The sequence below is a fragment of the Pungitius pungitius genome, chromosome 5 (assembly GCF_949316345.1).
Source record: "Pungitius pungitius chromosome 5, fPunPun2.1, whole genome shotgun sequence".
Classification (NCBI taxonomy): domain Eukaryota; kingdom Metazoa; phylum Chordata; class Actinopteri; order Perciformes; family Gasterosteidae; genus Pungitius; species Pungitius pungitius.
The window spans coordinates 7578614-7604626 of NC_084904.1; the positions used below are offsets into that span (position 1 = coordinate 7578614).

At 43.3% G+C, this 26013-nt stretch overlaps 1 protein-coding gene and 1 pseudogene across 3 annotated transcripts; both read right to left on the bottom strand.

The window, feature by feature from the left end:
- Window positions 1–4124: 4124 nt before the first annotated feature.
- Window positions 4125–15967, bottom strand: fam189a2 (family with sequence similarity 189 member A2). 3 transcript variants are annotated; one of them, XM_037483182.2, is made up of 11 exons: window positions 15436–15967; window positions 12786–12842; window positions 11874–11984; window positions 10543–10662; window positions 9863–9970; window positions 8004–8137; window positions 7783–7918; window positions 7153–7216; window positions 6390–6569; window positions 5612–5934; window positions 4125–5358 (listed from the first exon to the last, which is right to left on the bottom strand). In XM_037483182.2, exons 1-11 carry the CDS (start codon window positions 15712–15714, stop codon window positions 5077–5079), a joined length of 1794 nt encoding a protein of 597 aa, XP_037339079.2. In that variant the 5' UTR covers window positions 15715–15967; the 3' UTR covers window positions 4125–5076. The 3 variants fall into 3 exon arrangements, with proteins under 3 accessions (XP_037339079.2, XP_062418280.1, XP_062418281.1); XM_062562296.1 differs by lacking the exon at window positions 15436–15967 and adding an exon at window positions 14893–15147; XM_062562297.1 differs by lacking the exon at window positions 15436–15967 and having other exon boundaries at window positions 12703–15147.
- Window positions 15968–17960: 1993 nt separating this feature from the next.
- The window catches only part of LOC119224763 (tight junction protein ZO-2-like), a 45678-nt pseudogene continuing 37625 nt past the window's right edge, over window positions 17961–26013 (bottom strand).

Here is a 26013-nt window from a genome sequence, read left to right on the forward strand (position 1 = left end):
CAGTCGTACTCCCAAACAGTGCCTGATGAAAGAACAGCACATTGCTTGAACCTCTACACTGCAACCTTGAGCTTGTGTAAGTGATCCACAGGAAAACCTTTGCGATGGCCGGGAATCGAACCCGGGTCAACTGCTTGGAAGGCAGCTATGCTCACCACTATACCACAATCGCATGCGCAAAAATGTGGATCGGAAAAATAACAAAATTTTATTTTAAGAGCCTTCTGTTTGTTAAGGCTTGATTAATAATTAGTGTCTGTGAACTACTTTCTCAAAAGAGCTCTTCTATGAAAAACACGGAGCTAAATATGCAAACCTTACAGAAAAGCATTGCAGTAAATCACTATGAAGCAAACATGTCGCAGAGAAGAATTACAGCAAAAAATTGGGTAAGTGGTGTAGTCTTGTGTTTGCCATCCCTGTAAGAACCAGCGTTGTCGGCAGGATTCGAACTTGCGCAGGGAGACCCCAATGGATTTCTAGTCCATCGCCTTAACCACTCTTTAATAATTCCAAGAACCGGGGACCAAACGCTGACATACAACATACACCGGCAACACTGAACAACAAAACGTGACATAGAAAAAATGACGCGACGTGGGACACAAGACACACAGGGCATAAATACACAAGACAGGTGCAGGTGATTGGACACCGGTTGAAACAATCATCGACACTGCAGACAATCACTGGGCAAGACAAGGCAGGAAGTGAAGTTATCCAGGGACACAGGAGACATGAGACTACAAAATAAAACAGGAAGAAAACCCAAACCGTGACACTTATCCCAGTCAAACCAGTAATCCCTCTTGGGATTGGTTGAGCTGCGGTTGTCCGATGCCCAATCCATTCCCCCAGATTTCTTTCCAATCAAAAGTGTAAACATCTCGATGATTTCAATGTTATTTGAGACTTCCTGCAAGTCCTCAAAATCATTGATTTCTTTTTAATCAAAATCTTGTTGATTTCACTGTTGATTCCGACTTTCATTCAGTGATTTGAGACTCCAGTGATGAGTAAACAGGTCCTTTGTTGGCAAAAAGGCTTAATCTTGGAGACCAACGATAGTTCAGAGGCATGTGGGGAAGCCTACAAGTGGAAAGCACTGTTTTATCTTTGACATCAATATCAGGGCACAGCCCCCACTTAGGCAGTCGAGATTCCCACATTTGGGGAATTCGCAGAGGTTGAGTCCACAGTGGTGCAAAGTCTACAGTGACTGTTGATAGTTAGGGGTTATGGTTGGTCGACCTGACTGCGGACGACCGATGAGAGACCTCTACCCAAACGGTATCGTACGAGTCCGCTGGAGCTGCAAATAATTTATTCTTGGCAATTATCAAGGCTAATTACCAAGTCTAGCGGAAGAAGCGAAAATATATCATTAATAATTATTCTTAGCAATAATTTTATTTATACTGCCCTATTGTCGTTTGGAGGAGAGTTAATGTTTGCTAGCAAGCTGGCTAAGACTTTGGTCGGCAGGTAAGTTACTTTGCAGCAAGTTCATGTTCAACGTCTCAGTAATACTCCATAAGGAACATCATTGTTGTCGTTGTCCATTTTATTTGGTGTTATCGCATAAATAGTTCAAAACCAAACTCTTGACGATGACAGGTAGCTAAATGACGTTCCCAGCTAACGTTAGTTGACGGCTTATATCTCATGAAGCTGAAATCCTAGTTCATAATTGTTCCATTACCCACCACTGAATATGATTTGTCAATATCCATGTTATCCTTCGGTAACAAGTTAACCAAAGGGAATACAATCTGAAAGGTTGATTAATTATCGATGATTAATAATTATTACTTCATAAGAACTCAAGAGATCCCTAATCTTGTTGTAACAAGGTTACAGCAGTTGTCATCCTGACCTTGATTTTCTTCTTCCCTGGGTGTTAAAAGGAAATCTGACATTCATTCTTACATTATTCATATATTATAATATTTAAAACAATAGTAATATTTTTGTTGTTGTTGTGGGGTTGCTCATTAGGAGATGGGGACCCCAGTAATCAGCATTGTGAACCCAGATGCCCCTTGGCTCATATAGTAAGAATCTTATAATATCATTATTATGTTATTGTCATTGTAAGCTATGCATTTTAAACACAATTGGTATGGGCCTGCCTGTTTGCATAAAATAATCATGAGTGTTTATTGTTTTTTCTTCATTATCTCAAATGCAGTTATATTATTGATAGAAGTTCTAAATTGGAATGGAGCTAGGAAACTCACAGATAAAGGGAAAATGTGGGAACCAGTGGGCGAAGGACTACCTCACAGAATATGTAGAGAGCTTCTCACAAGTCTCCAGTCTGCTTGAGGCCAACATCCACAGGTGTATCTACAGCCAGAGAGGATTTGAGCATTACACCTTTCAGGAGATGTGGGAGCTTTACAGTCAGTACCTCACCCAAAAGGACAGGCCAGAGCACTTCAGTGCTGAGCAGAGGGAGCTCACACAGAAGGCCTAAACTTCTGTGAGGAGGTGGCTGCACACACCAGTGACCCACAACAAGCGTGCAGATGAAGAAGTTCAGGAAATACCTCAAGGGGAAAGAGCAGGTGAGGGTGGATTACATTATTCATGTTATGAAGAGCAAAATGCAAAATTAGTTTGTTGGTTTTTGTTAGTTAATAACTGATACGTTGTTGTGCACCAACTGCAGGCTAGCACTAGGTGTGATCCCTCAGCAGATGATGACGCTGTATTGGTTGCTGCAAGCGAGGAAGTTGAAGGTTAGTGAGATTCACAATTAACAAACATAAGGACTGTCAGAGTTCCCCCCTCTTGACCTGGGTCAAGGCTGGGTTAAGGCTTCTCGCTCAGATGTCTTTTAAAGGGAGAGTACTGGTTTTAAACAACCTGATATCATCCCAGGTGTGGCACCGTCTGACCTGCTTAGACCCTGTAATGGCAAAAATATATGTAACTCTTCAAAATGCTTCATTGTCTAACCAGTTTGTTAATTAATATTAAGTGCTGGGGTGGCAAGGCCATGGGAAAAGAGCTGAAGTGTCTCACACTGATAAGATATCCCCAGTGTCCTGGCTGTAGAGATTCAACAAGTTGGTTCACATGTTTTGAATGTAAAGAAGTTTTCTGTTGATGCCACCTGTAACTGAACTGAGGTATAAGGACTGCCTGGCCCGGTTGTGAAGGGGGAAGGTTCTTGGCAATCTACTGAGCACGTAGCTGCGGGGACCTATCTTCGATTGCAAGAAAATAAATGGAGAAAGACATCTTTGACTCAGAGCCTTTATTCCTATTTAACGATTGTCTGTGCAAAACCTTCCACCACAAGCCTCCCTCGTGCTTTCTAGCCCACATACAAAAGAAAATGGTGGATTTCTTTTGCGGGGGTCTGCACTGGGTGCCACAAGGGGTGCGGTTTTTAGCTAGGGTGGAGGGGGGAAAGGGTCGGCCCTGGGCTCTCTGCTGCGGCTGCATTCTGTTGGGTGGCGAGGAGGCTCCTTGAGCTTTGAAACCAGAGGCTGACGGGGAGGAAAGGAGCCTCCTCACAGACTACAGTCAAGGAGAAGCGGAGCCAGAGCCTGCAGACCCTTTCCCCGAGATCTACCTGAGCCCAGGGCTGGAAGAAAACGCCCAGAAAGCTTCATTACATGTTGACTCTGTATTTTAACTGCGTGAAGGGCATCAACAAGTCCGGACTATGCAATAGTGATTATCCCCGCTGTTCTTAGCAAGTGCCCTTTATGTGACCTCCGAGAGACTATATACCATGTTTTCATTGAGTGCAAGAGATTTGCAGGTCTCTTCTCTCTTTTAACTGTGTTTTTTGTCTTTAAAATGTGGTTGTTACAGAAAAGATTTTTATCATGGCAGCTGCCCACAAGAATGCAGAAAAAAGTGGCAGCTCCTCAACTATCCCTTTAAGTAGGAAAACCAGAGTGGAGAACAAGAAGGGGCAGGAGGCCGGGGCGGGGCAACACGGCTGGTGAACATCAGGCCCAGCTCTGGCTAGAATTCCGTTTTTACACATTGGAGACGTGGACGCTTTTAAACAATGTTGGTGTTTTAATGATGTTGTTTGCTCTGTTGTCAACGATAGTTTTGGCATAAATTGTGTATTTTCTAAAACAAAATAAGGCAACCTGTGATTTTTAGCACATTGCCACTTTATTTGTTGAAACTGGATTTATTTGTAACATCTTGCAACAATCTTGTGGGCCGGACACCTACGGCGTCAAACACCATTGATGTTCCCATTTCTATTGCTGTAGTAGTAGTATTTGTGCTTTCTCACAGGATCTATCTGGACCCTGCTCCTGTCTTTTGCCCGGCTGACAACTGCCACTGCAATCATTGGCATTAAGAAATTAATGTAATGTACATCTTTTACGTTGTTCATGCATGACATCCATTGCAGTCTGTCCATCCCGGGAGAGGGATCCCTCCTCTGACGTTCCCACTAAGGTTTCTTCCCTTTTTCCCCATTGAAGGGTTTTTTATTTTTTTTTAAATTTAAATTTGCAATTTTGGGCTATACAAAATAAAATGAATTGAACTGCTTGCAGCCAGCAGCAAAATTTCCTCATAGAAAATGAAACATACAAAGCTCTCTGCTGTGGATAGCAAGTAACTATCCACAAGTCAGACAGATAGGTGAGTTTATTACCATATAATCAAAAAAGTAGCAATCCTATCTAATATCTAAAATGATGTATGCCAATGTAATTGAAGGACTAAATAACTACCCCTAACCACTGTAGAGTAATTGCAGCAATGTACATTTGTATTCAGTTGACTGAAAGAAATGCAAAGTTGTTCAGATGTTAAAATCCCATCGCTATAAACCTATAAATGCTTGGTATTACACTTTAGTACAAGATCAATTTTTCCACACATTTTTATCTCTTCACCAATAAAATGGCTAAAAGAACAGTATTAGCAGAGCAAAAAAGGGAGAGAAAAAGAGAAAATGGCACTTGTACAAACATGTGCACACTTTACATTACACATTACAGTCTCAGATCCTTCTCAGTTGTTTGTTACAACCGATTTCTCTAGAAGTCTATCTACAGCCAGGTCCAACAGGTGGTTTTCTTCTCAAAGCACCGTCTCTCTAAATACTCCAATCAGACTGTGTGGCCGTTCAGGGCGCTCCAGAAGGGACCCTGTCCTTGACCCCGCCCTGGAGCCCCCTGTCGAGGCCGCGCATGTATGGTTTCCACGTCGCTCCACTGACTGACAGGTGAAGGAGCTGAGGTCCCCGCAGCTCTGCAGGTGCAGCAGGCAGGGCCTCCTCCTCCTCCTTCTCCAGGGGCGAGGAAAAGTCACCGAATGACTCTCTGCTGGCTGACTGGGACCCATTGGTGAGTCAGTGAACACCTGAAAGCCAACAGGAGCTACTGTTCAGGACGCCTCATCAGGATTCATGGAAAGAAAGAATCACGTTTGATAAAAGCTAACAATGACCAGATGTTTTAAAGAAATTACTGAGCCTTCTTTAAGGAGCGTTTTTACACAATGTTGTAGGTTCTTGGATTATTTTTTTTTTAAATGCTAGCATATCAAATGGTTGAACTCCCCAACTTTTGTATCTGTAGTTTGGACTGTAACATGTTTTTGTTTAAACTCCTACCTGTTCTATGTAGCTGGCACAGCGCACGGCCTCCTCCATGTGCTCCTGGTCCGACTGCAGGACGTTCCGTATGCTGTCCACCAGCTCCAGGACCTCTGGGGCCAGGCCCTGGGCAGCCGGCTGATCCAGGATCTTCCTGACCAGCTGCTGCGTGTGCCGGTAGCTTTGGTAGTCCACCATGGAGGTGGGCCGTGGCCGGCCGTTGGGTTTGTTGCCTCGTCTCAGAGTGACCTGGCCCTGGGGGCAGGAGGCCAGCGTGGGCTGGGAGGTCTGGGTGGACGAATCAGTGGTCTGAAGCGACGGAGCGTCACTGCTGCTCTGCACTGCGGCAGAAAGGAGGGGGGTGAGGGGGTTCAGATTTCATGTCCTGTATATCCAACTACATTTGAAAACATTTCTTGAAATGTGAAACGGAGCTTAAGTGGATGATTTTTCTAGAATATCTCTGTGTATTCATTCATTCATTCAATCCCTGGCAGCAGGACACAAACGCTATGTTGATGTATGTGTCTCAGGTCCTGGTACACTGACCATTATGGTATCGTTAGGAAAGGTAGTTCATTACATTTGAGCAAAAGCAAGACAACTTTAAGATATTTAAATATGAATAGCTGGTATATGGTAATCAGGAATTCTAATTTTCAAAAGTTATATTCTACTATGCACCTATTGGATGACTTTTAGATGACCAAAAGGTGACCCAAGAGTGTTGATGGACGATCTCGATCAGTGTCACAAAGATGTCAGAGTTTCACATGAGGGGAGAAAACAAACCAACTTTTAGCGGCAAGGTCCATCAACACCGGGTCACTGTTGGATCGCTGGATCCTCGCCTTGCTGCAGGGGGTCGGTGCTGCAGACGACTGCTGCTGTGATGGAGAAGGAAGAGAGGGAGGAGGGGGGGGCAGGATCTGGGGCTTGGTGCCTGGTGATGTCGATTCCAATTGATGGCTCCCATCTAAAACGGAATACAGACATGTGGTGCTCCAGATGCATAGAGGAACGGCACCGTGATGAGATGCTGCTTGAATTCATCCCTAATCTGTCAGGGCCACTTTGGAGAATGTCGACCAGGGTCACACCCACATCCCTGTCTCTCCCGTTGCATCACAACATCTGGTTAATCAGCGTTAATGAGACTGTGTGGGAACGCTGTATGCTCACCACACTGGGACAAAAACTTGTTAAATTTTGCTTATTCAGAGGCTGGCCAGGAAATAGTTTCAAAGCTGCTGTTGTATTTTAAAGAAGTGTTGAGGCTTTTGGTCACGGAGTCCCTGCTCGGTGAATGCTTCAACAATCCCTTTACTTACTATAGATGGGAAGACCCACATCATTTTGGGTCCCATTTGAATTACATACTAGTTAAATAGGAATGTGCATTACACAGACACTGAGGTAACCACCCACATACCCTCCCACCAACAGACCCTGAGAGGAGGGGCAGCCTGACACTGGTTACAGAGGACACCAGCGTCTCAGCGGACGGGATGGGCCAATCAGAGGACACACAGGCTCACACCTCAGCCGGTCAACACTACCTGGAACAGATGGTACTGGCGGAGTTGGGTTTGTCGTCCACTCCGTCAGAACAATGTCGGTCTCCTGAAAAAGGCAAACATTGGGTTGGTAGTCGTAGTTTATTAGAAAATTCAGAGATCTGCTTCTAAAGTACTTTTCTTGCATTTACATCACATGTCATTTAGCTGACGCTTTTATCCAAAGCGACTTACAATAAGTGCATTTCAACCAGAGATACAAAAACAAGTGACAAGAAAGTGCATTTTCATCAAATAAGCCGTTTTACAACTTTGACAGTTTAATGCTGTAAAAGCAGGACCACCACACGGGCTGTAGCTCGCTCCCCTTCTCTGTGTGGATTGCTTAAGTAAATAACAAGTAGAAAGTGTTCAAGTATATTTGAGAATCAATGTACTGCAACCAATCGGCACGGGACAGAAAAGTATTCATTTTCATCATAGAGCACTGTTGTTGTTGATCACAAGCTGTGTGGATTATCTTGAGTAAACCTTTCATTATTTATTGTCTGGGCTTTGAGCAAATATAATCCTTCTATCATTAGTTTCAATAGACAGACAGCGCTACTGCCAACACCTCCAAAATTGACTCCAGAACTTTCCCTAATCCTTTGAACTGTGAACTGAGTGTACCTGTGTGGATGCATCGGTGGAGCTGCCGGCAACAACCTCGTACGTAGGGGGGGGGTCTAGAGGACAGAAGACCTCCACCCCTTTGATCCGAGACCCGTAGATGTGAGGGAGAGGGATCACACTGTCCCCGAGGATCCTGAAACACACAAGTCACTCAACATGACGGGACTGATGTTTGTGTGTGTGTGTGTGTGTGTGTGTGTGGGGAGGGGGGGCCTTACCGGCGAGCCAGACGTGGTGTGTAAGAGTAGAAAGTGGAGAAGTAGGATGGGGGTGGGGCAGGGGCCACAAACTCATCTGGGTCTGGCCCATGACCAGGGTCCTCCCCTTGTTCACCAGCGGCCCTGTGCTCGTCCTATCACAGAGCAGAGGATACGTGACATCACACGTCATGCTAGTACAGGCTTAAAGACTTTTAAGGGTTCAGAGAATGGAATTCAATACAAATTACTATTGCATGTTTCCGTAAGCAGAACTCATCCACTGGGCCGAAGAACAACAAACAGTATCTAGAAATGTCCAACGATTTTAGAATGCTCAAACCCATATTCCCCTTTCTAGTGGGATTACTACCAACTTCATACAGGTGATGTTTGAATGAGATGTTCCTGTGAGGTTCTCTGAGGTTCTCGATTGTCCCTTAAACCCCCCCACAGAGATGCTCCTGATGTGGAGGGGTCTCTCCTTCCATCGATCTGTGCGCTCACATGTGTAGTCGATGTGGCCTGCCGTGTGCACTACGGGCCTCAATTACTCTCTCTGGCATGTGCTTTGATATCTGACTGGACATTTATTTGAGTTCTTGTGAAAATTTCATCCCTCCCTCATGCTGACGTCGCAACTTGTCCAACGTTTACAAAATAAACAAACAAAAAACTTTCAAAGCATTGTGCAGCTGTCTCAATGGAGAGAGAGAGAGAGAGAGAGAGAGAGAGAGAGAGATAGATACAGGCAGGGAATTTTTAGACAGTTTTGATGTTCTATGAATTGGACAATTTCTGTTAGAAACTTCATCCAATTTGCCCTCCTGTCCACAGGAGGCACCAGGTGGTGGGTTGCCTCCCACACTATAAATAGAGGCCCTGTTGAGGCCAACTTCCTTTTCTTGCTTCCTGACATGGAAATTGACGAAATCAGAAAATAAATGTCATCACTGAATGAAAGGCAAACTAACAACCTTGTCTCAAGTTGGTCTGTGGCTCCAGCCGAACCCTAAAACCAGTACAATTTCACTAGTTTTGTTTAATTTAATTCAACATGAAAGTCCGGTGAGTCATATTGTAGTATATTATTAGTGTAATGCTGCTCATACTTCAACTCTGTCAGAAAACGTGTGTGTGTCGTCAGCTTTATAGAGATTATGTAAGTCACTCTTGATTATTATGCATAACATTTATTTATCTCATTTACTCAATTTTGCAGCATAATGCCAAGAAAACAGGGGCTCCAAAAGCAGAAGGGCGGGGCAAATATCCTACGGTTTACGGATTAACCCTGCAGATTACTTGAAGGTGTAGGTCTCTGGACCAAGTGTTCTGCAGTCACACACTATATACGCCTGTAAAATAGGCAACAGACTAGAAGGTCTCCGTTTTCAATGGCTGTCACCAGGCAGCAACCTCTCCATGTTTGGGTCCACTTTTAGCCACAATGGTGCCGTCTCTAGAGAGATGCAGGATCTGCATACATGCAGTGAAAATGAAGGCTTAAAGTAGTACGATTAAGGGTTCAGAGACACAACAAACTATTATTGTGAATTCTGGGTGTCCCTGACCATTGTTGGTGGCCTGTGTATACTTGTGTAGCCCAGCAGAAGGTAGTTGAGGGTCCATCCCAGCCGGCCCCTTTAAAACGCTTCAGAAGACATGACCCGGGGGCTTGTGCAAGGAGAGGCATTGGGCTGTTTTTGGGTGCCACCTGCAGGGACACATCCAACTTATTGCTGGAGGCTTGTTTGTTTTGGGGATTTGGTTTAAGGATAATAAATTCTGGATGATTGTTGGCCCTATCCGCTGTGGTTTGTTTGGTTTACGATGCCTGACCCTAGCATGGAAGGTAGCACTGAGATGTGTCATCATACCAGGCACTGTGTTCTTGCACTGAAGATCTGCAGGTACCTCAGGGCGGCCGCCATGAGGCACACGGCGGTCGTCAGAGCGTTCAGAGCGCACAGCGCAAACAGCACTTTCTGCGAGGAAAAGGAGACCCAGTCAGTTTCATCGGTTCTCCACCGTCTAAACACAGCAAGGCCTCCATGAGCTGATCAAGGAACCAGCCATGGGTTGCTTTGATTCCTGATTTGAGAAGTCGTCTTTTAAGATTGTTTTGACAGGAACTAATTTCAGGTGACTTCAACTTTGTCACATATTTCTTCACTTTGTCACTTGAGTCTTTTATATTCAAATGGGGCACGTTATCTCATAGATTCAGACCGCAAACATTGAATAATAACCAATTTATTAGCTATATAATTTATTCCTGGGTAAATGTATGTATTTAATAGTAGTTTATTCATTTGATTTAATATTGAATATCATGGAATTCTGCAGTAACCTAGAACATTTTCACACTCCTTTTAGTTTTGTCTTTGACTGTGCTGATGATGGACCATCTCCTGAAAGAAAACTGTAGATGTAATTAAATATTTGAATTTAACACCTTTTCCAACCAAATGGTGTGTTTAAATTGGCATACAAAACTACCAAAGGTTTGGTGGTGGGCTCCTAGTGAACACCGCTGCAATGGTATGGAGGTGGTCACCTTGAGCAGCACCCTCATGGTGCTGCAGGAGGGGGCAGGGTGGAGTTGCAGCAGCTTCTCTTGGGGACAGTTGGAGGTCGGGGAGAGGGCGCAGCAGTAGCACACATCTCCAGCCTCACTCTGAAACAACACAGTGGATTTTCTTGAAAGATCAAAGTCTCTTTAAGTACAGCCTAGAAATGAAAGTATGGTGAGCAGATTCTAAAAAGGAAAGAATACATAATTAATCTTGTCCTTGTGCTAAACTATGCTGACCATGTTCTGTTTAAGATTAAAATGCGATAAGCTGGCTCAATACTGAAAGAAAGAGCTGCCTTCAATTACATCAAATATGGAAATATGTTTATCTTGTATCAAAACCCAGCGCATCTCAGACAGCATTTCAAGTGCAGTAAGAGGCGTCAGCTCCACTTCCTTCTTGGTTTGAACCCGGTGGAGGTGTTAGGAACAGTAGAAAGATTGATATTAGTGGTATTTAATTATGATAAACTTGATAATTAACTGCTACAGAGACGGCAGGAGCTTCCATCTTCCTTTAATTGCCTGGTTAGGCAAGTGTTGCTTCTCCAACCCTCTAACCATTTGGCAGTAGTTCGAGAAATTAATGTGAGGTTTTTAGCAAAGGCGCTTGAAAATGTATAAAGCACAGTGAGTCTAACACTGCATGACCCTCCATCTATTCTTATACCTCTAGACCGGACAGAGAGACAAAGACGTGGGGAGACCAGGGTGACAAAAAGAGGGAAAGTGGAAGGAAGAATCCACAGGTCCACAAAGAAGCTTTGGCTCAAAGGGCTTGTTTTACTAGTTCAAGCATGAGGCAGTGACCTGGTTAAAACACACACGTACAAACCAGTGCAGCAACCAGCTGCAATATATTATATTTATTTTACACCAACATCTTAGTCCTCTTGTTTGCTTTCTTAGGCAGCGTTTGACCAACACACTATTGCTGGTTCACCACTGTTTAGTTTCTTTTACGCAGCAGGGGAGTGGATTGTCCAAGCAGTCTTTTCCTTTTGTTTCGCATTTATTCCAAAACACATCAAATAAATAACTTGGTTGCCTTCCCTACGCTGCTAAAAACTATACAGCACCCAGGTACATGCTGGTCGTATACCTGGCTATGCCCTTAAATAACCTCCAGGTACCCAATTAACCCGAACTATGCATACTTAATGACAAAAACTGATTCAACTAAATTGATTACAAAAACTGTTTCATTGCATCAAACCTAAAGAATCCAACAATAACATTCAAGAATAAACAGGGGGGTGTGGCTATGAAAATCTAGGGAACCAGATAAGATACAAAACGGGTAATGGCCTCACCAGTTGGCAGCTGGTCATACTGGAAACCAGCTGGGCCCCCTGGCAGCACAGGATGAATCCAGCCAGGTTAAGGAGCACACACACCAAAGAGAGAAGGACAAACACATTGACCTGAGATGGAGGGACAGGATGAAAAAGGAAGGGAAGATGGATTATTGTTGTTTGGACACGTGTGTTTAACTCCTGTGGACATATTCTGCAGAAATTGATTGAATAAACGTGATGTAAAGACATGATGAGAGACGGGTCACTGCGTGGACAGTGAAGACAACGGCATTACACTTGGAACTGGAAGTCTGTTCATAAACAGAACATTTACAGGACGTTCTCATACGATCCACTTGTTGGTGGTTGTTCCAAGTTAAAAGCCACGAAGCATTTTCAGCAGTATGTTCCATTTGATTGAGCTAAAACATAGTAGTGTACAGACCAATGGGTGACGTAACAGTGACTTGGTCTACTTTAAAGCAGTGTTTCTCAACTGGTGTAGTTTGTAGTGGGTCGCGGGCCTTTGCTTGGGAATTTTTTTTAATTCATCCTGTGATTTTATTTTGAAGGGACTTGCAGCGGAGTTTCGTCTTTTTTTTCCGGCTCGTCCGTCCATGTTTTCCGTCCATGTTTTCCGTCATCGAATTGGGTCGCGGATTGTCATTAAGGGGTAAAGGTGGGTCCCGGAGCCAGGCAAGTTGAGAACCACTGCTTTAAAGGGACCGCGGCCAATGGTTCCATCACACAGTGAATGAGGGGGGCGCTTCCGAACAGCTGTCTTCCTTTGTTTGACGAAATGTTCCCACGGTAAAAGATACCTAATACCTGAATCAATTGATACCTTTGATATAAATGAGTCTTTTTGGAGTCACAGGAAACCCAGCTTACACCAGCTGACAGTCAGCTGGTGTAACCAATGCTCACCAGTAACAGCATAGGCCTTCTCCATGTTGTGAGACCTACGATGCCTGACAGTATGACCTGGAAAAAACACGAGAAAAGTTATTATTCACAATATACCACACACAGGACTAGACAAACAAATACACATAATTACACTAATGGGAAGTCCAGTGAGTCTCAGCAGCCATCAGTAACCACTGGGGCATTGAAGCCTCTGTGTCTCCATATCAAACACAGATATCAAATCTTGTTGAATGCAAATTCTGCATCTGCATCTGTCTGCAGACATTAACCAGCGTGTGGTCAGAAAAAGAAGAGCCTGATCAAAATGCTTTACTTTACTCCTCCAGCCTTCACTTATGTCCTGCTGTGGTAGAATCAGGAACTTTGTAGCCACAAGTGGGGACCAAAGCTCCACAATAGCTCATATTGAGCAGAGTAAACGGTGTATAAAGTGTTGATGGAGCTGCTACAAAGTCAGCAAATCATAGCACCAATTGATCAGATCTCCATTGAGAAAACTAGCCATTTAAAAGTTATGTCTTTGGTGGAGAGAACTAACAAAACATGAATTTAGACTTTTTACAAATCAGTATCATGACATAGTTTATATAAGCATCCTTTTTAGCAATGAAATCCAAGCAAAATCTCTTTCTTTTGTGTTGATACAGCCGTGGGTGTTTGGTTAGACACAGGAGACACTGACTAGGAAAGGAGGATTTGGTGTTTCACTTACCAATAGACCTCTTTGTAGCACTTTTGTTCGACACTGCATGGAATGTGGGACAATGGTGATAAATAAGGGCCGGTACAATAAATCCTCCAGGAAATTAACTCATCTTGACCGCACCCTAGTTTCTGTCTTCTATAGGAGATATATCTGAACGTCTAAAAGCTGTATCATACTATTTCTAAAATAAAAGAGGAGCTGTTAATTTGATTGATTTAACCATTCAATAGCATAATAATACAACAATAAGAGCCAGGACGTAGCTTTATTAACAGATACAAAATGTTCTGACTGTAGTAGGATTGATTGGTCTGCTGCTTTTCCATTTCTACGAGCTACACACATGAACACAGCTTCCATTCCAACCAGACAAACCCAACCTTCCCCTCGCGCTACCGACCGAGGAGCCTGATTAACTGGCACTTAAAAATCATTACTGAAGCAACTTAGCCATTAATCACTCCGTACGGACCAACCACAGGTCATAGAAGAGAGACACACCCCCTCTAACATGTGTCATTGATTCAACAATGAGTTTATCCCAGAGAAAAGCCTTCAATAGCACAGTTGTGTGACTAAATTCTTGAAGTTGAAAGAACTCCGTCAAAGGTGTACAAGAAAGACACAGAATGAATGAACTTTTTATGGACCAACCTACATCATATTGATTTAACACTCAACTATTTCATAACAAACTTTAGCTGGATACATAAGAGAGCGATCCATCCTGCAACCATGGTAACCTGCCCCAAATTTGATATCTTCCACCTCTCAAATCAGCCGCAGTATTTACTCATATGGCTACCCCCTCGAAACTTTTTTTGGCTTTTCTCATTTAGTTCAGTTATTATTTCATCCTTTTTTTGTTATTTAATGAAGGTATCGTGTGGAGTCTTCTTAAGACTTTCGTTTTGTCTTTCCCACCATAACATTAACTAGGACAAATCCCTCCACTATTACACAATCCAACAACCTCCGCTTTGGGCTGCCTCCAGAGTCCGGAGGCCCTAGATCACTGCCCAACAGTAACACAACACGCACAATATGGTGTGGAGCTGCAGAGGCCTTAAATAGCTTTGGATTGAAGGAGATACAGAATACGAGCTGAGGGGGATTCACTCCTGAAGGCGCTGCTCGGATCAGATGATGTGTAAGTAGAGGGGGGGGGGGGCAACATTACCAACAACACTTACTTCCAAAAAGGAATTTCCTGTTTTCCATGAATATATGATTTGATATAATGCCATAGAATTCAGTTTGCCCAGTTATAGAAATAGTTAATTAAGTTTGCAATCTTATTGGGTTTTCTTTGAATAAAGACTGTCACGCATTCCTATTTTGTTTAAAAGGGGAGGATTGGTTTACTTTAAATACTAAGAAGATTATGGTCCTACCTACCCAGTGCTGCAGACTCTTTCCCAAAGAAGCAGCAGCAGCACCAACAAATGCTGAGTGTAGCAAGAAGGTTGCCAAGTCAGCAACACTGCTGTCAGGATGTAATGACAATTTCAACACAAAAATATTACCAACTGAGCCATTGAAAAGTGAAAATATGAATGCTTTGAAAAGGAAAACTAAACGAGCTTTGAATCCTTTAGAGATTATTACAGCCAACATCTTCTGTATTTATAGTGTTCATTTCTTTTTTAGGGTCTCTGAATGATGACATCAAAGTAGGTTTAAGGGGCCTCGAGGTCAAACCGTGAAGTCTCAACCCTTTATGCAGAGATACCGCTGTGTGCACCAGTGGAAGCAGGGACACTGATGGATGTGTCATGTATATAGAATAATGGGAAACGCATGTTTAGAAAAGGGTTTTGTTTTAACTCGATAAATAGATATTTGTCACTGCAAGCCGAAGGAAATGTTGAGCTCGTAGCAAGCGACTGCGACCAAAGTTTAGAGTCACCGAGCCGCCATTCCAACCGACGAGCAACTCACCGAGGAGCCCGCCCAGAAGGGGCAGGAGGTCCGTATGGGGGGCGAGTTGCTGAGGGACAGAGCTCCGAAGCACAGCACCACCATGGAGCCGCCGAGCAGCAGCTGCAATAAGCCCAATGAGAGGAGCGGCCGCCCGGGCAGCAGCAGCCTAGAGCCGCCGCCTGTGATACGGGAAGATGCGGGCAATCCACGCGGTCGGTTTCGGTAGGGCTGCTCGACGAGCTGCGGAGCCCCGATGACCGGACAGCAGGACCCCGGCAGCACCACCGGGAGCGACATCTAAAAGGCTCGACGGGGTGCGACGGGAAGCCGAAAAATCCCTCGCTCGGGGTTCTCTTCTCCGGAAGAAGAAGAGGGGCTTTCACGGGTTGTAGGGTGGGTCCTCGCCGCTCGGGTCCGCTGCCATGGTGGGTGTCCTCGCCGAGCGGAGCCCACTTACACGGTGTTTCACGTGTCCTCTGGACCTAAATATACCACTCGGAAGTGAATGCACAGGGAGGATGATCATCAGGAATGTGCGAGAGGCGCGTGCGCAAACATGGAAAGTGCTTGGGCTTGCTAGAAAAAATAAATAAATAGTAAACATCGCTGTATGATTCAATGCAAAAAAGGTATAAACACATATTTCTTTGCGGTTCAATATTTAACAGTTTAACATAATAAGGATATTTTAGTCATACAATTCAGTATATTAATCATATTTATAAGTAAAAAAAACAATATTGTAAGCTATTATTGCACTAGTGTTCCGTTATAGGTGCTTTTAATGTGATGGTGGAGATGGAAGAAGAGGAAGTGTTCAACAGAGGTGTTAAAAAGTGAAAAATAAAGTAGCGGCCGTGTTGCTGTTTTATTTATAAACCAAAGTATAGGCGTACCATAAACCCTCGGCTACATTATTTTTTATATGTAATATCTACCATATCGTAACTATTGTAAATAAACAATATAAATATCATGAATGTCATCTAATAAATACATTATAATAAAGGATGAATATATTAAAATATGAATATATTTATAGAAAAGGTTTATATATTGAAATGCACCTATGAATCTAGTTTGTTGGGGAAACACCCGATCAGTGTGCTGAGGAAAGACCAACTCAAAAACCCCGCAAAACACACACAATCAATTATTTTGCATAAAATGTGCCTGTTTTCATCCACTTCCTGGTTGTGTGTCCTCACCAGTCCTGTGTGCGTTGCAGCTGGGTAGCGATGTTAACTTTAACATTATCGCTGCGGTCAACCAGCCTCCACTTCCACTTCCAATCGCTTTCTTTTCTTTACTTCATGTCCCAAACTCATGTATCTGTCAGTGCTGGATTTTGTTCCTGATGATTTAAAAAGTGAGCATAGGAAGCTAAACACTGCGCTAGCGTAGAGCCGGCGAAGGGCTGGTCCAAAGTTGAACGTATTTTAGGACGCTGAAATGATATGTCACTCATTTATCTTTAATTAGTGATTGGCTAAACTGTTTCTTAGACCAGCCTCTTTTGGGCCTGGTCTGAGCCCAGCTGAGACATGCAGACATGCGGAGAGGATGTGCTGAAAAAGCATATAGTTTGCGCAGATATTTTAATTTACAAATATTACTGGGTATATTCCATGTTTTAAAAAGACAAATACACAAATATTGACTATTTGTAAAATGTATTGTGGCCACACATATACATACATACATACATACAACTTGCACTCCCTCCGCTGACCAGCAGAAAGGAACAAAGGCTTATTGGATAGAAGTCTATGAGAAAATGACTTCTCTCTTGATTTATTCTCTCAGTAGACTTTCTAAACATTAGTTTATGGTCTCAATCTCTAGGTTTAAGTCTTCAATACGGCATGATGTTGATTTAGTAAGTAGTCAAATAGGTCATAAAACAGAGAATGTTTAAGAGCGGGCTTAATGCAATTGACAGGTTATTGCCTCTACCACAGCTGTAAAATGTGTCCCTAGGTCACTCATCTGCATTCCAAATATGTTTTCCTCTGTCACTTAGTTGAGAAAACAATGGGTTACATCACTATGACTTCTTCCACTTTCTATACACTCCATTATGTCACAATGGTAATTCATGGAGATTTCTTTTGCTTCTTTGAAAAGCAGCCATGGGAAAAAAACGCTGTGTCTGGCTCTTCCACACGTTTTACTTCTCACACCTGGAGGATTGATGAAAAGCCTTAATCAAAAGTTACCACCAAAGGGAGTGAAAAATTGTAATATGGGTCAAGTGACTATTTAAACTAAACTTGACCCCCTTTATCAACTAGCGTAATCATATACATCACCAATACTTGCTCCGTGGCCCATCCCTGTCCCTTTTTAAAGTGTACCACATAGGTAAATTACAGGTACATTATAGTCAAGGGGATTGTCTGGGGAAAACTTGCCAGCTACTTAAGCAGGCCGTTTTTTTAATTTTGCAAAAGCAGTCAATGTATTTTATAATATCTGTTGATGCTTTTGAAATAGGTTTTAGGCAATCCACAATGTTCACAAAGGATCACAATATGTACACATGTGGTTTTGACTTTTTTTAATTTGGTGTTTAAAGGTGAAAACATGGAAAAAAAAAACTCAACAAAGTCCAGTCATTCGTCTCATTTTCTCCGTCTCAGTTGTCGTGTAACCATCTGCCATGACACTTAACAGTATCCTGCACGAGTCCATTGTCAGGGACATCTTGGAGTTTGACAGTAAGCACTTTGTAGCTCATGTGTGGAGGTAAAGAGAAAAGTGAGATATACAATCAAGCATATTTGAAACATGTGGAAGACAATCCATTCACACTGATGGTGGAGCACAGAAAAAATATGACTATCTCCACCAGAGACCGACACGCTGGGTTAGAAAATGTGGCTTCGGATCGAGACTCTTGGGATAGAGGAAATAATAAATACCTACAATATCCATACCAAATACAATTACCCTCAACATTTTACTAATACCACTGAAAGGTATCATTCGATACACTTTTCTCTGCATCATTTGATATCCATCGTGTCAATGGAAGCTTTGAGTTGTACAAAATGCCCCCTCCAGCTCTTATGTTGTATACTTGTTTTGGTGGCATCTCTGCAAGCTCAACTTCACCACACCACAAACTGTAGCTGCTATCATTTATACTTTGCAATGAATGATGGCCGCTGGTGGTGGTTGGTAACAAGGGAAAGTATAATTCATTTCTACGCCTGGGTACTAATGGTGCGTTTCCACCGAGCGGTGCGGTAGGGTACGGGTCAGGTCGGTACCCTTTTATTTGTGTCTCCACTGAGAAAAGTACCAAAAATCTTCACCGTACCATACCACTTTTTGGGTACCCTTCCGTTGGGGTACCTGGCACAGTTGTTTGGTACTGAAGGGTGGAGCTAGACTCACTGCAGAACGTTGATTGGTTGAAAGAGTGTTGTCATTTGCGCGTGCCGCAAGGGGAAAGACAACACACGAAACGCCATTTTTAAACTACAACACCGTCGCAACAATGTCGCCGCGCAGCATTTACTTTAACAGCCACATATCGAGAAGCAAGAACAGGATCAGCTGTATGTCCTCCATTGTTGTTTGCGGTCTGCTTTCAGTTTTCGCGCGATCGAATGACGTCAATCTACTTTCCGTCCAATACCACGCCTATCAAGTGACGTTACCACTACTTTCTGGAATACACCACGCCTATCAAGTAAGGGTACTGTTGGCGGTGGAAACGCTCGCCAAATCATGGTTAACAGACCCGACCCGTACCGACCCGACCCGTACCGTACCGCTCGGTGGAAACGTGCCATAAAAGGATCAATTGCAGGTATCATGAATGAACAAAGTTTTGATACTATTTGGTATTGATTTATTTTGGATAAATACCGATATCCAGCCATATTCGGTAGGTTCATAAAAGATGCTTTTGCTGTTTTCCCTTCTTCTGGATTTGTGACGGGAAACTTCTCAGGACATACTTTCTGTGTACTTCAATGTGTACGGTTTGTTTGGAGTGATGATAAAACGTGTGTCTTAATTCAAGGTCTTCCTCCTTGGAAGGACACAGTCCACGGAGAAGTCCTTCCAAAAGGCTGGATTGGCCACCAGGCTAAGGGGGGCACCTCCCTGTTTACCAAGGCAACTGGTGCTCATCTCATTGGAATTTGGTTTGGGAATATGTACCACCTAATCAAATGCCATTATGAGAGTCGCAGAGTGGGCGCTGCTTTCACCCAGGACGCCGCTGTTTGTGTCTTGTGTGTTAACATACAGTAGTTTACCGTACCTTTGTTACATAACTTAATAGTGAACATACATATTTCAGCTAACTAACCACAATCCTTTCCCAGCCTCAACAACTTATTTTGTTCCCTAACCCTAACAATGTAAACCTACAGTACCAGCTAAAAGTTGGAAACACACTTTCTCATGGAATTGAATGAGAAAATGTGTCAAAACTATTAACTGCTACTGTAAAAGTAAGTTATCTTACGTCAGTAGTTCGTATTTAAAATTGATGTATGGATGTAACTTGTATGTCACCGATGCATACAAAAATGACTCTAGAGGGGTACGTAAAGGGTCATAGTTTGAAATGCAAGGCTACCAATCTGGTGCTAGTGTTTGACGAGTTGGAAGTGAGAATGTAGGTGTTCTGTTCCAAAAGGGACGCCCAATGGCCAATGGTCCCTTAGCAAGTTCATCTAGTCATACCTTCAGGACTAAGGAGTCTTCAAAGCATTCTGAAAGAGGACACAGCTTTGAAAAGACAAGGCTGTCGTATTCTATATTCTTCTTTTTGTTGTTGCATCAAAATGAACCCTGAGAGTCCATCTCCCAATGCTTCCGTGCCTTTTTTACACTCTAGTGTTTAACAAATTATTTTCCAACAGGATGAAAAATTGTGCTTTCGTTGGGGACTATCTTCAACAGCAGATTTATTCACTTTGGTGTTAGTGAATAGTCCCTAATCGTTTTATACAACAAGAGACCTCTGTAGCACAGAGGAAGAACATATGTCTGCTGTTGGACACTTGTTGGTAAATACATTCATTGCTGGTTTTGGTCTGCACATGGTATGTGTTGACAACAAGAAGAATACACAATATCCCAACTTTATCATACATCAGGGTTATTAGCATGGATAGTGGCTGAACAGATGGAGGAGGGCGCTAACTGCAGAGACTTAACCAACAGAACATTCCAAGGCAAAGACACCATGGCTCTGGCCCCACAGTTAAGACTGGGGACCGCGGTGCAGTGCAAAACAACACAACAATGAACCCTGGGAACCACAGACGACAATGGTCTGGTCAAGCTAGATAGTGGCACAGAAAAGGTCACTGTACATCCTAGTAGAAAAGGTTGTGGAGTTTAAACTTGCAACAGCTCTGGCAGCTTTTTTGTTCTCGACCTTCTGTCTCACAATGAGCCAATCCCCAAGGTGTCAAAGTTCAACCAAAATTTGAACTTGACACAGAATATTTAGGTAGATTGATTTTGCCCCCAGTAAGCTAGTGCTGCAAGGTTCCAATAAATAAATCATGGCTCGGCGTGACCAGGCCATTACCAACTACAGCTTTCACCAACTCTGATAATCAAGTTTCTGTCTTACTGGCCTATATTCCTATACCTATATTCAGGTTGTTTGTCACTTGTGGCGGATTGGACTGGCTGCAGGTTGTGTATTTTGTGGGTGTGTTTGGTCACCAGAGGTGACAGAGAACAGTACAATGTTTAGGGACAGGATTGAGAGTGTGATGTCACTGGTTTCCTGGTGTCCCTTAAAGCTTGGCAGCAGCAGAGGTTTTAGTACAGCTGGGTGGCTGAGTGGCGGTGGAAAGACAACCCAAACCTCCTGGGACTAAGAAAATAAAAGGCACTTCAAAAAATTGTAACAAATTTCTAGTGTTACTTGATACTATATATAGATATATACTGTTTATATACACAGGCATTTTCATATAGGAAGGAATGCAAAGACAGAGTATAAACACTTGACTTTAAATACATTTTTGTATATATATATATATGCTGTATGTAATAATATATATGTAACATTTTTTGATCGTAGCTGGCAATATAGGAGCTTAAAAAAATAAGAGGGTGGATGTGATAAAGCGCATTGTGGTTTTCAGGTTTGTTGAGGTTTTTGTGAGGGCAAAACTCGTGGCAATACGTTTCAGTTGCTGTGCACAAACTGAAGAGTTGCATAGGCAAGAAAATAAGTGGCTCATAATCACTCAGTTTGGACCATCATTAAGTGGTACGTAATAAAGAAACAATCAAATACACAAGAAAAAGTGAAGACAGTGTGTGTCTATTCAAAAGGATAGAACACATTACTTTAAATTCCATGAGGCAAAACAAAAGTTTGTTTCCCCCCCCGCCTTCTCAATATCAAAGAAGCAGGAGTCAGTTCAAAGTCAGCAGCTTACTTGTGCAGGGCATGGTGGAATGGCATATGTGTAAATAGACTGCATATGCAGTGCATGTGTACATGTGTGTCCAGGGAGCTGCCGCATGGCGACCCCTACAGCTGGGTGTCCTGGTACTGGAAGGAGTTGGCTTTGTAGTAACCTGGCACTGCCTCCTCCTCCTCCTCTTCGCTGGGGTAGAAGGGACATCTTTCCTTGGAGGAAGGAGGAGCCTGGGGCTCAGGTTGGGAGCTAGAGCTGTAAGAACACAAACGTCAGGTTTAACCCTGCTAGCCTTAGCAACATCTGCTGATGCACAAATTGGCAAATTTCATTCATCACATTTGTACAGTCATCAATGCGGCTCTGATAGAGGCAGCCACCTGTCCATCACAGCAATACCACCCTAAACCATATTTGGCTCTGTTTGACTCTAAATGAACATCATTTAAGACTTAAAACTAGAGATTAGGACCATGTTTACTGAGGTAGTAAATCCAGGGAGAAGTACAGGCATTTTCTCATGGGTTCTATACAATCAGACTGCTTTTTGCAACCTGAGGAGTTGCTCCCTGCTGGTCAATGAAGATGCATTATGTTTTAAGACACTTAAGTATTGGCTTCACTCAGCAGGCCCTGATGTTGCTGTCATGTGGTTTGCACATCACACCAGTCACATATACATACAGCGGGTGAAATAAGTATTGAACCCATTTCTCTAATACATTTCCAAAGGAGCTATTGACATGAAATTCTCACCAGATGTTGGTATCAACCCAAGTAATGCATACATACAAAGAAATCAAAAAAGTAGTTTAGAAATAAAGTAATGTAATAATGTGAAATTATACTGGGAAAAAGTATTGAACACGCTTACTGATATTTATTCAATACTTTGTACAAAAGCCTTTGTTGGTAATGACAGCTTCAAGACGCCTCCTGGATGGAGAAACTAGTCACATGCATTGCTCTGGTGGGATTTTGGCCCATTCTTCCACAGTCTTCAAATCTTGAAGGTTCCGGGGGCTTTTTCTATGAATGTTGATCTTCAGTTCATTTCATAGATTTTCAATGGGATTTAAGTCAGGTGACTGGCTTCATTGTTTCATTGGCTGTGTGTTTGGGATCATTGTCTTGCTGAAATGTCCACCCTCGTTTCATCTTCATCATCCTGGTAGATGGCAGCAGATTTCTGTGAAGAATGTCTCTATAAATTTGCCCATTCATCCTTCTTTCAATTATGTGAAGTTTGCCAGAAGCAGCCCCACACCATGATGTTCCCACCTCCAAACTTCACTGTTTGTATGGTGTTTTTAGGGTGATGTGCAGTGCACCCAGCCTCCTGATCCGACCAGGTGAGCATGCATACAGGCCATGGCGGTGGAGTGCATTACTGTTTTCTAGTGGTCCTTGGCTCTTGGACAACTCTTCTGACTATTTTTTTCACTCCTCTGTCAGAAATCCTGGTCGAAACAAATTTATGGTGAAATGATTGTCTTTCCACTTCCGTATTATAGCCCCAACAGTGCTCCTCCACTGGAACATTCAGAAGCTTAGCAATGCACCTATAACCAATGCCATCATTGTGTTTTGCAACAATTAGGTTGCGAAAGTCTTGAGACAACTCTTTGCTTTTACCCATCATGGAATGTGTCTTGTGTCACACCTTTTTGCACCTCCATTTCTTCAAGCGTTCAATACTTTTTCCCTGTGTCATTTCACATTACATAGAACTTTATTTATGAACTTCTTTGTTTTGGTTTCTTTGTATGTATGCATTACTTGGGTTGGTGTAAATTTCATGTCAATAGCTCCTTTGGAAATTTATTTACTGGAAAAAAAGGTGACGTGTTCAATACTTATTTCACCCGCTGTATGTCCCTCTATTGTTGTAGCCACCTTCCTATGATATGAACTATAGGTCACATGATCTGTTGCCACCGTCAGGTCGCTAAATCTGAAGGCACCTTCCTATCAAATTATTAGGAACATGGCAATATTCAGAGGCATGTCAGTGCTAAAACACAAAAACCGTGGGCCTGAGAAGGGGAAAAAAGGAGTTTAATATGACAAAAATGAAGGATTCAAATGACTAAATGTGACTAAAACTAATTTTGGTCTAAAGACTAAATCAAAAATAGCTGCCAAAATTAACAGGGGGACATCCCCCCAGTCCCAACAATGTCCCACATTTAGCAGGACGTTGTCAAACCACTGTCTTTTAGGGACAGTGGTGTCCTCTGCAGACTATGCCAAGCAGGGTAACGTTAGATGTTGAGATGGAAGTTTATTGTTTACTGTTGTTTTAAAATGACCCAGAACATAATCTATTCACATGGGCATTTTTGACAGCTTTGAGTTTTAAAATAGAGACAGATCAGAGTAAGCTGTAAGATGAAGCGCTGCATGCGACATTACACTCCTACAGTCTCTTGGCTGTGCCTGCATTATGAAAAATACCAATTCTGTATCATAACCACAAACAGACAAAGCAGCTGCTCGTGTCTCCAAGTCAAACCGGAAGTATTCCAGCCTTTGGACTCGAGAAGCAACAGCAGAGGCCCTAACGGGAATAATGTCCGCTGAGTAGGGACAACCTGTAAAATGGGAGGTTTGCAAAAACACAACCATGCTGAGGAACACTCACAGCGAAGCTTGGAAACGGCCGTATGGCAGTAGTGAGCCTACCCGATAGGCTGCGGGCGACTGTGATCCAGTTTGGCTGTCTTCAGAGGGACAGCATAGATGTCCGGGTGCTTCTGAGCAATTTCCATCTGGGAATAGAGATTTAAAAAAATGAATGAAAGACTTTTACACCGACATTACTTTTACAGAGCGTGTTCATGCTCCTCAGAAGATGAGCCCTTGTTATTATCAGCCCCATGAAAGCTTTCTGCATTGGCCTCTTTGTGCCAAAATATCCAAATTATTCATTGTATAACACACTTATAACACAACACGGTAGGTATAAATAAAAGGTATGTATCTCGTTATTTGAAAAGATTGCGCAAAAGAAAAAAAGACACACATACATATCTCTACAGCCATAAACACAACTTTAAAAGTCAGTCTCACACAGTTCAAATCAGTGCCTACAGACAGGAGGGATGAGGTCTGGGTCATTAGGTGTAATCATGAGTTATGCTCTCAATCTGAAGTTCCAACATGGGACTGACAGCTACCATTCAGCGCTCTGCGTGCTGTCCGGGTTTCGTCTTAAAATTCATTTGTCCTCTGATTCTTATATGCCGTCTATGGTTGTGCTTAATATATGTCATATCAATTATATTCTTTCTGCTTTTTGGGACTTATATTTACTAATAACAGACGCCATGGGGACGCAGAGCCATGCCCACCCTGGCGTTCTGTGCCTCCTGCAGTTCTTGCAGTCTCTGTGCTCGGGCAAAGTGGTCCATCTTCTCGAAGGCCTTGATCTTCCCCACGAAGGACCTCAAGGAGGGATCCTCCACGGGGCCGTCCCTCGCTGCCTCCTGCTGTTGCTGCTTACATGCTGCCACGGCCTCAGTCCCACATCTGCCGGGCCTGGGCGCCGCGCTGTGTTGCGGCGCCCCCCCAGGGGGCCACGCTTTGCCGCCGGGGCTGAAGTGGTGAGCCGGTGACAGGGGCGGCGGAGCTGAGGCGGCGGCCGAGCGGGGGATGAGGGGCGGGGGGTCGTTGTTGCTGCTGGCCGGGCTGCTGCTGGAGGGGGAGTCGTAACTTCGGCTGGAGCTGGGGGTCGGGGGGGGGTGCTGACGGTGGTGATGGTGCGGGTTGGCGGAGCCCGGCATGAGGTTGGGATCGTCCCTCAGAGACCTTTTGACCTGACCAAGGAGGGAAAGAGTTAGAGCCACAACGGATGTTGCTACAATCCTTTTATAATGAAATGAAGCCATGGAACAGTCCTTGATGCAGCCACTGGACTCCGTACCAGCCCACAACCCCTCGGGCCTGTGATCCCTTCAAACTATGCCCAATACAACAACTACAACACGCCAAGGCAGCACAATGCATACACGTCTTTGACATGACATTCAACACTAACCTTTTCTGTTCTGTGGCCATTTTCATTCTAATTTATGCAAAATGAACTGTGATTTATGTTAAGTTAATTGTTTGTAGTAGAATAAATGACTAAAACAATGATTTGGGGGCGGATTAAACCACTCACTAAAAGCTCTACAACAGG